This window comes from Vicugna pacos, chromosome 35 (assembly GCF_048564905.1).
Source record: "Vicugna pacos chromosome 35, VicPac4, whole genome shotgun sequence".
NCBI classification, from domain to species: Eukaryota; Metazoa; Chordata; class Mammalia; order Artiodactyla; family Camelidae; genus Vicugna; species Vicugna pacos.
Window position 1 is genome coordinate 20,996,636 of NC_133021.1, and position 12,959 is coordinate 21,009,594.

The 12,959-nt window shown below is 35.7% G+C and overlaps 1 protein-coding gene across 1 annotated transcript in view; it reads right to left on the minus strand.

Annotated features, from left to right (window-relative positions):
• Positions 1-12,959, minus strand: part of ST8SIA6 (ST8 alpha-N-acetyl-neuraminide alpha-2,8-sialyltransferase 6) — a 137,474-nt gene that overhangs the window by 57,785 nt on the left and 66,730 nt on the right. The window contains exon 4 of the mRNA XM_072955068.1: positions 1,006-1,092. Coding sequence (XP_072811169.1) covers positions 1,006-1,092 — 87 coding nt within the window. The remainder of the gene's footprint in view (positions 1-1,005; positions 1,093-12,959) is intronic.

Below are 12,959 nucleotides of genomic sequence, written 5' to 3' on the forward strand. Positions count from 1 at the left end.
ACTGACTGGATGAGGTGCAGGCAGAAGCCACAGCCCTGTGCAAGCAAGAAGAGCCGCCTTCCCACAGTAAAGAGAGTGGAGCAGCAGATACTTGCTAGAGAATCTCAGAGGACAGCAAAGTCTCTTTAATAGGGATTTGAAAACACTGGATCCTTAAAGTCAGTTTTGAAAATAGGAACCAGTAAAGGAAAACACATGCTTCCATTCTGTCATAACTTAGCACAAGACAAAACTTGTACTGATGCAAAACAAAGAATCAGAATGTGGGCAAAGAAAAGCAGCGAAAATGGAGCCCAGGCAAGCACAGAGATCCTGGCCCAGTGGCACCGTATGAGCAGGTGTTAGGAGGAAGAGGTGCCAGGGAAATGTCCAGGCACCTGCCGCAGAGAACCGTTTTGACACAACTGGTTTCTGTCGGGTGGGCTCCAAGTTATCCACGCACAGAATAGCTCTGTAACCATCAATGGATAACCTGGTCTTGTCAGGCTTTTGACAGCACCTCCCAGGTAGTTACCTGAGGCATCTCATGTCCCTGTACGTTGCTGGTGTCGAAAAGCTAATGAGACAAACTGGAAGGGAATACGCAGCAAGGAATAGTTTTTGTTCTAAAGCGAGGGGACCACAGATGATTCTTTTGCCTTCTATGTTTTCCAAACATTCCTTAACACTGTTACATTCTATTTACAAAATAAATAAATGTCAAATACAAGTGGTACAGAGCGGCAGCAGTAGCCTCTAAACTATAATAAAAAGTACAACAAAAACTATCATTTTGAACATGGGATTTTTGTAATTAATTTCAGTCACATAATTACAAATACAAACTTCCATATAAGAGAAGGAGACAGAGGACCATGTGCCTTATGAGGCGATCTTGGAATGACATCTTCCTAATTGTCACCTGGCCCCTTCTACTTTTCTTTTTAACAACACATTGCTTATTTTCCCTAGAAAGCAAATGGAAACACTTTTCATCACCGATTATTTATGAAGAAATGTTTTTACCTGAAATTCTCATATTCTTCTGCTTGTCGTTTCCACGGACAGCTCTGAATATTTGTGATAATCTGAAGATAGTCATCTTCTGAATACCTAAAAGTCAAATGTTAATGAAATTAGAAAGTAAAGGTCTCACTTTTTGCTAAACAAATAAATGTGTCCCAAAGGACACTTATAATCTATTCACTTTAGCCCTTTACATCTTTTCTGAAATAAGGTGACATGGAAGTAAGGAAATATCATACCCATTTTGAGACTCCTAGGAACATGCAATTCTTAAGGAATTATTCTGTTGATTTGGGAATGTATAATTTGCACGTATCAGAAGTCAAGTGTAGCATTACAAACAAACACGACAGCACACAAGTTCACATTCATATCTTAAGGCCATTTCACCTTAGCATCTCATTAATAAATCAGTAGATCTTTCTCTAGATGTTTAACATAAATATACAGTTAATCATTTTTTTCAGACTCTACATTGATAGATTTATCTTGGGCTATATGGATAACATTTCCCCAAAATAATCATCTTAAATGTTCATTCTGAATGGTACATTAAAAAACTAGATTAGGCCAAGTTGAAAGAGATGTCTATTGGTATAAAACTCTACAGGCACAGTGGTAGAGCTGGTCAGGATCCCAGTCCCCAGTCTATCTTCCTCTACCTGATACTCTGTCATTAGGTAATAACTCCTTTAATCACAGAATAGCCTCTCATCTTTAAGGGTTATCAATTAAATGCATATATCCTTTTGAGTGAAAAAAAAAGAAAAAAAAACCCTTAAATTTTCTTTTGATTAATATCACAGTCATTAGTTGCCGGCTGTTGAGACCAAGGCTCTGTAACAAAGAGAAAGAGTGTGTGTTGGTGAGTAGGTGGGGAAGGCAGTAAAGAATCTTGTCAGGAAAATTCCTTACCCACCCCAACACAGTACAATGTGGATCCTCCAAAGTTAATCTCCAAAAGGAGGTATTTATTATAGGTGGGGAAGATAGTCAATCAAGCAACTCCTTTGCCCCTGAAATTTACCAACCTTTTGGGTATCTCTCTTCTCAATGTTGCCATCAAGGTTAATCAAAAACATTTTCTCTTGGTTCTCATTGGACCAGCTAAGAAAAGCTGAGACTCTTGGAAGACTGTGCTGAATATTAAAGGAGAAGCAAAGCGAAAAGCTACCACAGGAGAGAAGAAAAATAGTTGTACTTGCATACAGGCATCCAACCTTAACCGGTTTACCTCTCCCATGGGCCTTAAGACTTGTCCTGGTACACCAGGTGGCTTGAGAGATCTATATACTCTGGCCCCAAAGCTTTGTCTAGATGTGACACTTCCTAGCTGGAGTGAGGACTGCCTGTCTCCATGTGGTGGAAGATAGCCAAAGACCTTCTGCAAAGCAGCATTAAGCTCAAAAATAAAATAAAAGACATGAACATCCAGCAGCCTACTCACAGCTCTCCCAATGTCTGGTTCTTCAAGAGAGACATAACATTATGACTATCCACTCCTGTCCAGAGAAGTCTTGTCTACCATCAAGGCATGGTTTTTAGTCATTTGATCATACTGGGAACAGGACAATAATCAGAGCACTGTGTGTACCAGGGTTCATCAGGCAAAGTAACAAAAGAACTGCTGTCCCACAAAGCTCAACAAAAGAGGAAATGGAAAGGGAGGGGCCAAATACAAATACTGATTAAATCAAGGAGAACTGGAATTGTATCTTAAGTCATCAAGATAAAATATTTCATGAAGTACAGTAAATAGGAAATTAGGAAATTATTATCATCATAAAAACCCAATGTGTCAGAGTCTAAAGTTTTATTTAAATGTCATTTGTTAGATTAAAAAGAAATTAGATTTCTCATGACATCTAGCTAAGATAATAAGATTAGTGAATTTGAAGACATAGCAATAGAAATCATTGAAAATGAAAGGTAAAGGGGGAAAAAGGTAAGTGAAAAAGTTACAGAGAATCATTCAGTTGTGAGACAACTCAACATAATTATTGAGCCCAATATACAAGAAATTATGATCCTAGCAGGAGAGAAGAGATAAAAAGAATTTCAAAAAAATACGGTGGCAACTTTTCCAAATTCAATGAACCCACAGATTCAAGTAGCTCAACAAACCCAAAGCACAAGAAACATGAAGAAAATTACAGCAAGGCACATAATAATAAAGTTTCTTTAAACCAGTGATGGAGAGAAAATTGTAAAAGTAGTAGAGAAAAAAGACCCGTTGTGTGCACAGAGACAAAGACGAGAATTACAGCATAGTTGTCAGAAACAGTGCAAGTCAGAGGCAGCCTAATGAGACCATTAAAATACAGAACAGGAATGGGTGAGGGCGCCTGTCAGTTTAGGATTCTACAGTCTGCAAACCTTTCAAAAAAAATGAACATAAAGTAAGGACTTTTTCAGGTTGTACAAAGGCTGAAGGAAATCATACCAGCAAATCTTCAGTACAAGGAATACTAAACGAAATCCTTCAGGCAGATGAAAAATGAAATCAGACTCCAAGTCTGAACTAAAACCAAAGTAATGAAGAGCACTGGGAAATGGTAAATATGTAAACACGTACGAAAGACTTTTTCTTCCTTTTACAGGTCTTTTAAAGATAATTGGCTATTTAAAGTAATAACAGTAATAAAATATTGAGGAATTTATAACATATGTAGAAATAAATACATGACAACTATAGAAGAAACGCTAGAAAGGGGAGAGGAGAATAAAGTGGTATAATATAAATCACTTAAAAGCAGACTGTGGTAAGAGAAAGATGTAAACTGTTTACCTAAAGCAACTAGTGAAAACAAACCACAGAAAGTGATCAAATCTAATCAGAAAATGACTCAATCCAAGGCAAAAGGGACAAAGAGCAGGCAAATAGAAAACAAGCAACAAAATGGTAGATTTAAATCTAACCACATGAATAATCACATTGAATATTAACAGTCTAAACGTACCAATTAAAAGGCAGAGAATATCAGACTGTTTTTTTTTCAAAGCAGGAACCAACCGCATACTGTTTATAAGAAACTAACTGCATGTATATAAACAAATAAATTTGAAGTAAATAGAGAAAGGTATACCACAGTGGAACTAATTAACCTGAAACCGCAATGGCTATATTCACACCAGACAAAGTAGAGTTCTGAGCAAGAAATATTAACATGAAAATTAGGCTAACAGCAGAAAGAGATAAAATTTAAAGGAAAGAATTAATGAAATAAAAACTGGTTCATTGAAAAATCAATAAAATTGAGAAGCTGCTTACTGTACTGATTTAGTAAAAGAGAAGGTACAAATGACCAATATTAGTAATGAGAGAGGGTACAGCACTAACAGTCCGACAGACGTTAAAAGTATAACAACAACTTAATGCCAAAAAATGGACAATTTACATGCAATGGACATCTTCATCAAAAGACAAACTACCAAAGCTCACTCAAGAAGAGAGAGAGAATGTGAATAGTCCTACAGTCATTAATAAAAATGAATTTGTAATTAAAATTTGTCCTACAAAAAAAACACCAGGCCCTAATGGTGTCACTGAAGAATTTTATCAAACATTTAAAGAACATTAATACCAATTCTACACAAACTCTTCTATAAAACTGAAGCAGGGGATACTTCCCAACTCATTCTATGGGAACAGTGTTATCCTGATACCAAAACCAGAAAAGGACATTAAAAAAACAACAAAAGATCCTACAGACCAATATCCCTCATAAATATAGATACAAAAATCCTGAATAAAATATTAGCAAATTGAATTCAACAATACGTTAAAAGGATAAGGCACTATGACAAAACAGGGTGTATCTCAGGAATGTAAAGTTGGTTTATTTGAAAATCAATTGATGCAACTCACCAAACTAACATAATAAAAAAGAAAAACCAAATAATCATCTCAATCATTACATGAGGGAAAAAAAGCATTTAACTTAATTCAATATTCAGCCATGACAAAAATTCTCAGTAAATCCAGTATAGAAGGGAATTTACACGACTTGATAAAAGGTACCTACAAAAAATACTGTACAGCTAGGATCATACACATCATGGTGAAGGACTGAACACTTTCCCCCTGAGATCAAGATCAAGGCAAGGATGTCCATTCTCACCATCTCTATCCCATGTTGTTCTGGAGGTCCAAGCAGAGCAACAGGACACGAAAAAGCAATAAAGTCATCCAGGTTACAAAGGAGTAAGTAAAACTGTCTTTACTCAGAGAGGATATGATCATCTAAAGACTCTACAAAAAGAAGCTATCAGAACTAATAATTTAGGAAATTTTCAAGATATAAGGTCAACCTACTAAATCAGTTATATTTCTATAGACTAGCAAGAAACAAACAGAATTAAAATTTAAAACAATTCCATTTATAACATCATCAAAATTGTGAAATACTTAGGAACAAATCTGACCAAAGATGTGCACTTTAAAAGCACAAAATATTAGTGAAGTAATTAAACAAGACCTAAATAAATGGAGCAATATCCCATGTCCGTGGGTCAGGAGACCCCAGATTATTAAGATGACAATTTTCAATAGATTCTAATTGCAAAATATATTTACTGCACCAAAATCTCAGCAGTAATTTTTGTAGAAATGAAGAATTTGATTCAAAAATTCATATGGAAATTTAAAGACCTAGAATAGCCGGAAGAATTTTAAAATTCACAACAAATTTGAAACAGTTGCTCTACCCAGTTTCAGGACTTACTACACAGTATTATAATATCAGAGCAGTTTCTTATTTATGTCAAGACAAATAAATTAATGGAATAATAGAAAATCCACAAATAAAGTTTTTCAACAAGGCAATTCAATGGGAAAAGAACAATCTTTTAACAAATGTTGCTAGACAAGTGGATAGCTAGCTTTTTTTTTTAAAAAATCATCAAGTCTTACGTCATCCATCTACAAATATTCACTCAAAAATGGATCATTAATCTAAACATATGAACTAAAACTGGAAAACATCTAGAAGAAAATAGAAGAAAAAATTCTGAATGACCTTAGATTTTGTACATACTATGCACAAAATGTACAGCTTATAGAAGAAGACATCTATAAACTGAACTTCATCAAAATTAAAAAGTGACTTTTCAAAAAACACTGGAAAGAAAATGTCCTCCCTGTACTAGAGCTGGCTCATACAGGCTGGGGAGAGTCGTGAGCACACTGTAAAATCATCCGGGAGCCTGAAATCGGCCAAGGTGGGAGCATTTACACCATGGGAATCAGCAAATGCGACAAATCAGGGCTCCCTCCTCCCCAAGCTAGTTGTGAAACATGCGTGCACTGCTGCTCTGATACCTCTCCACCCCTATTCCCCAAACCCTTGGTCTGGCTCCAAACTTTCCAGTTTTTCCCCAGTTTAAGCCCTATGGAGGTCTGCTGAGAAGGCCAGATGAGACTTTGCTGCCAAACCTGACTCATCAAGAAGGCTGATTCAGAGTGGTCCTGAGCCCCAGTGAAACAGAACAACCATATTAGATCTATCTTAGGAAATTAAAGGTGACTTTATTTCTCCCAAGGTTTTGAGCAAATGCTCTTATGTATATTACACATTAACTTTGGCTTACTTGAAAGGCAGAGTTTGTGCCACTTTGCTATCATTCTTCCTTTTATATCAAGCCTACTCTAGAACATTAAAATGATCATCCATTGCCAATTAGAATAAAAATGCATTGTAAAATACATACGGTCTTTTAAAACGTTTTGTTTTAATGACATACACCCCCCAATAAATTGTGGCTGGCTCCAATCTAGCTTAATGATGAAAGATGTCAAATCATAATGTATCTAATTACACTAGTAAGTTAGCTGCGTAAAAGTGCTTTTGAATTTATAATCTCTGATATTTAAAACCAAGTTGAACACATTGCAGCAGACTATCTCTTGTAAAGGAAGAAATACTCCTGGCCATTTTATAATCAGAAGACAGTACTCAAGCTACTTTATTTCCTGAAACTGTGGTCTTCAAAGAATCTTTTTTTAGGTCCAGCCTAGAATTGATACATTATCCTCTGATATTATACATGGGAAGACTAAAGAATAAGGAATATCAAATGGAGGGCTTTTTTTTCCCCTTTCTACTGAAAAATAAATCACCAACCAGCTTTTTTACAAAATTAAGATTACCACAGTAACATCATGATTTGTAAGGTGGGAGCCTGGCTGGAGAAGGAAAAATTACACATAAGCTGTAAGTGTGGGTTAATTGGTGAAATAAAGGTGCCTCTTTTAAAGTCTCCTGTTGAGTAAAATGATCTAAATCACATCTTACTTTCTGCAAATTTACATTTACAGTTAGTTTTCATTTGCAAAGTACAGCCTTCACCCTATGCTATTCCTATGTTATTCACCCCCATTTTTATGGATGACAAAGCTAAATGTTCAGAGAAGATAAATAGTTTGCTCAATATTATATTTTAAGCAGATGAGCTAGAAATTCAACTCACTGGCTTTTGATTCACAGTGCTCTCTTTCCAATATATCATGCTGCATCTCATCTATTTTCCTAATGAAACTGAAAATTAATCCCTTCAGAAATATTTTCTGGTACCAAGACATACAGTAAATCATACTAAATAACACAGCAAGTTATTTTCAAAAGAATAAATAATGCCTATTATTAATAATACTCAAAATGGTTACAAATTATAAATAACATGCTAAGTGATACTAAGTAAATATATTAAAATTTAAAGTATTTTTCTAAAACAAATACTGTATACGACTTCTATGTGGAATTAAAAAAAAAAACCCAAACTAGTGAATATAACAAAGAAGAAACCAACTCATAGATAGAGAGAAAAAACTACTGGTTACCAGTGGGGAGAGGGAAGGGGGGAAGGACAAGATAGGGGTAGAGAATTAAGAGGCACAAACAACTATATATAAAATAAATAAGCTATAAGGATACATTGTACAGCACAGGGAACACAGCTAATACTTTATAATAACTATAAATGGAGTATAATCTTTAAAAATTGTGAATCACTAACTATGTTGTACACCTGAAACTAATATTATAAATCAACTATACCTCAATAAAAAAATAATAAATAATGAAATATTTTTCTAGAAAAGTCTCTCTGGAGATGAAGACCTACATTCTGTGACTAGTTTTATCTCAGTTAAGGGGCTCTTTAAAAGCTATAATTTATGATTAATTAATTTAATCATTAAATATTTCTTGGGTGCTTATTAGATGCCTAGACATTATCTTGAGGACGTTCATTTATTAGTCCTATTTAAGCAGCTGAGATACTGATTTGGTTTCCTAAAACATTCTTCACAGTGAAAGCCAACGTTTTTGTCTACTGAAATGGGTGGGGTATAAAAAGTCAGTAGGCTGGTAAGTGGTGTTCTATGTAGACCAAACAGTCTTTTGAAGCTAGTTTCTACAAAACCTGAGAAGAGCTCAGGTCTACATGAGAATAAATTCTGCGAATCAATACAGTGCCATAAGATTTTTAGTCAGTGCAGCCAATCATTTCCACTGGGCAATACTTTTTAAAGAAATGATTGATGACTGTATGACAGCTAAAAAAGAGAAGTAGGTAGCAGGTAGACTGAGTTGAGCTATGAATAGAACTGACATAGTAACATTTCATCCACTAAAGTTAAGAGAATTCAATTTACACTGTTTTTAACTTTGCATGATGAGCTCTTCTAAGTAGAATGCTGTGGTTCCTGTCAATTGGCATAGGAGAAAGGGATCTCAAATTTATTCCCCCTATACCTTTTAGTGTCCCTAAGACAAGTTAAACATTCCAAAACAGCTTGAGGAATTAATTTCTAATGATGCCAATGTAATTCTTCATAGTCCCAGTGAAATCTCCAAACCTCTAAATTGCCACATTTGAAAAAGTCAAATATTGATTTTTTTTTTTTAAGGGAACACTTTCTCTGTCCTGGAACACTACATCTTAGGGTTTGGATAGTAATTACATATTTAAGACACATGCTAGGAAGTACTGCAACCAATTAGTTGGTTGGCTAATGTTGGCCAACTGAGAGGGAATGGGGTGTCTATTTATAAGGGGGTGGGGATGTGGTATCGGAAAGGCTACACAGAGTGGTGAAGCACACTAAGCTAGCAACAGCGTAATACAGTATACAGTCAGAGTGAGTTACAAGAGTGAAGGAGCAAGTGTGGAGAGTACATATGATAAGATTTTCAAACCATCTGAGTGACTACCTTTTGGAATTTAAATTCTCCTAACTCACATAAGTAGAGTTGACCTCTACCTCCCCTGAGTCCTTTATACCTAAACTGACTCAATATCTCTACAGCACTTATACTTTTGTTTTCATGTTTTTACTCAATAAATACTTATTGGGCATCTGCTATGTGCAAGGTACTGTTCTAGAAGCCAATAATACAATAGTATCAGTATTAGGTTAACAGTATTAGATCAATAATGGATTATTAAAAATAAATCCATGTTCTCATGAAATTTATATCATAATAAAGGATAATGGACAAAAAAAAAAAAAGAAGGTAAGGCTGAACTGTCTTCCTCCAAACTCACATGTTGAATTCCTAACCCCCAGAAACTTCAGAATATATTTGGAGAAAGGGTCTTTAAATGGGGGATTAAATTAAAATGAGGCCATTAGGGCATCCCTAATCCAATCTATTGACATTCTTCTAAGAAAAGGAAATTTGTATCTACAGAGAGATACCAGGAGTGTGACAAACATACAGAAAGAGTGAGGAGGACACAAGAAGGCGGCCATCTACAAGCCAAGGAGAAAGGCCCCATAGAAACCAAATCTGCTGACACCTTGATCTTGGACTTCCAGCTCCCAGAACTGAGAGAAAATAGATTTTTGTTGTTTTAGCCATCTGGTCTATGGTACTTTCTTATGGCCATCCTACCAAACTATACACCAAATAACACATAAACAGCATGGTGAAATATTACTTACTTTGTGCTATGTAGAAAAATAAAACAGGAAAAGAGGGAAAGAAAGTATGGGAAACTGGGTTGCAACTGATGTGGGATGGTCAGGAAAGACCTCACTGGGAGGGAAGAGCTGGGCAAAGACTTGAAGAAGGTGATTAAGTCCACTCTGCACTTATGGGGGTGTGGGGATGGGAAGAGCACTCTAGGCAAAGGGAATGACAAGGGCAAAAGCCAGAGGTAGAGGCAGGCATGGTATGTTCAAGGAACTACAAGATGGTCAGGTTGGCTGGAAATCACATATGAGTCACTCAGGAATCCACTCATGAAGATGATAGGAGATGAGGTCAGAAAGATAAAAAGTAATCTGATGGTAAAGACCTTGTTCAAAGTGTGGACCTCAGACGAGCCGTGCTGGCATCACATACAAGACTATTAGAGATGCAGACTCTCTGGCCCTGCCCCAGACCTATGAAATCATATTCTGTACGGAGATAATATCCCCAAATGATTTGCAGGCACATTAAAGTTTTTAACAGCTTCATTAAGGTATAATTAGTACACCATACATTTCACTCATTTAAAACATACAAGTCAAAGGTTTTGTATAATATTTACAGGTATTTGCAACAATCACGAGGTCAATTATGGAATATTTTTATCACATCAAAAAGAAGTCTTGCACACTTTAGCTATCACTGCCCCTGCATCCTATAAATTTAGATACATAGTGCCTTCATTTTCATTCATCTCGAAGTATTTTCTGATTTCCCTTTCTATTGCTTCTTGGATCCACTGCATAGTTAGGAGTATGTTGTTTAATTTCCACATATTTATGAGTTTCTGTAATTTTTTCCTGAATATTCATTTAAATTTCATTAAAATGTGGCCAGATAACAGACTTTGTTATTATTTCTGTAAATCTGTTGAGGTTTGTTTTATAATCTCTTATATGATTTATCCTGGACAGCATTTTGTGTGCCTTTGAGAAGAACGTATATTCTGTTGTTGGGTGGAGTATTCTATAGATGTCTGGTGTTGTATCCACTATTGTAAATAGAGCAGTTAAGTCTCCAATTATTGTTGAATTATTTACTTCTTCCTTTCTCAGTTTTTGCTTTGTGTACTTTGGTGCTCTGTTATTGGATATATATGTGTTTATAATTATTATAGCTTCCTGCTGGATTGACACTCCAGCTTTCCTGTGGCTGCTGTCTGGATGATATATATTATTCAAGCCTTTTACTTTCAATCTATTTGTATATTTGAATCCAAAATGTGTCTTCTCTAGATAACATCTAGTTTGATCATGCTTCTTAATCCAGTCTGACAATCTCTGCCTTTTGACTACATGATTTAATCCATTCACATTTAATGTTATTATTGATATAGATTTACTTCTGCCATTTTACTTTTGTTTTTATGGCTCATGTATTTTTTGTTCCTCTATTTCTCCTTTACAGCTTTCCTTTGTCTGAAGTGAAAATTTTCTAATGTAGCATTTTAACATCTTTAATAATTTTAAATATATATATATATAATACATATTTATTTTTAGTGGTTGCTCTAGGGTTTACCACATAATCTTATCAGAATCAGCTTTCAATTTATACTAGCTTAATTGCACTGATATACAGAAACATTATTCTTATATAGCTCTCATTCCTTTTTCTTCTTTTTGTGGAATTTTTGTCACACAGTATTACATCTACAAATGTTATAATGCAATTACACATTGTTGTAATTATTACTTTACCGTTTTTAGCCATTTTCTTAGTCAATACAACTTTGCTCCCACCCATCCACTTTGTGCTGTTATTGGCAAATACATTACATGCCTATATAAGAGGATGCCTATAAGGAACTTGTAGGTTGTTGTAAGAATTTTGTCCTTTTTTCTGAGTGAAATGGGAAGACACTGGAACAGAAAAGCCATCTGATCTGACTTACATTTAAAAAGGTTCCAACTGTACACTTCATTGAGAATAGTCTCTAAGAGAGCAGGGAAGAGTCAGAAGACAATTTAGAGATGTCTGCCATAATCCAGGGTTGGAAATAAAGATGGCTTGGACCAGGCTGGAAGGAGTAGAGTTTGTAAGAAATCATTAGCTTCTGAATATGATCTGAGGGTAGCCAGTGAGATTTAATGACAGATAATGGGATGGATAAAAAGAAAGGAATCAAGGATAACCCCAAGCTTTTAGGCGTGAGCACTGGAAGAATAGATCTGCCATTAACTGAAATGGGGAACAGTGTGGAAGCACAATGTTCAGGGGGAAATCCGGGAGATCCAGTGAGATGTATAAGGTTGGAGACACCTTATGACTACCCCAGGGAGGTGCTGACTGGGCAGAGATCATACAAATCGGGAAAGAGGTCCAGGTGGGAAATATAAATTTGGGAACCATCAGTATACAGGTGGTATTTAAATCCATGAGACTAAATGAGTTCCTTCAGGTCTGAGAATGAAGAAGGAATGAGGCTGAGTTCTGGGGTGTCAAAAGGAAGGGAAGATGAGGAGGAAACTACAAAGAAAAGAGAAGGAAAAGCCAAAGTTTTATAAATACTTGACCTTCTTAATATGTGTGAGCTGCTTAAGAGCGGAAATAATTTATTAATCATTGTGTCCCTTATGTAAGCGTTCTCAACCATGCAAACTTTGAAAAAGCTCTCAGGGAGTCTGATCCACACCTCCAGGTTGAGAACAACTGCCTCTGTGCCTGTCATAGTGCTGGGCACAGAGAAGTTGCTGTGTGTTTCTGAAACTGAAACTGAATGTATGATTAGAACATAAAAACACCCAAAGGTTTCAGGTATTAATTTTGAACCATGATAATAATTAGCTATCCACCATGATTTACCAAGAGAAGCCACACTGATCCCCGAGTTGCAATTAAGGTAACTGCTGTGCAAGAGAATAAAATCTATGTATATTTATATTACAGAAAAAGAGGTAACAAAAAGCAAGGGAAGTATATAGTATTTTGGAGATGGATTGCTTTTAACTAGCTTCACATTATATAGTCAAATGC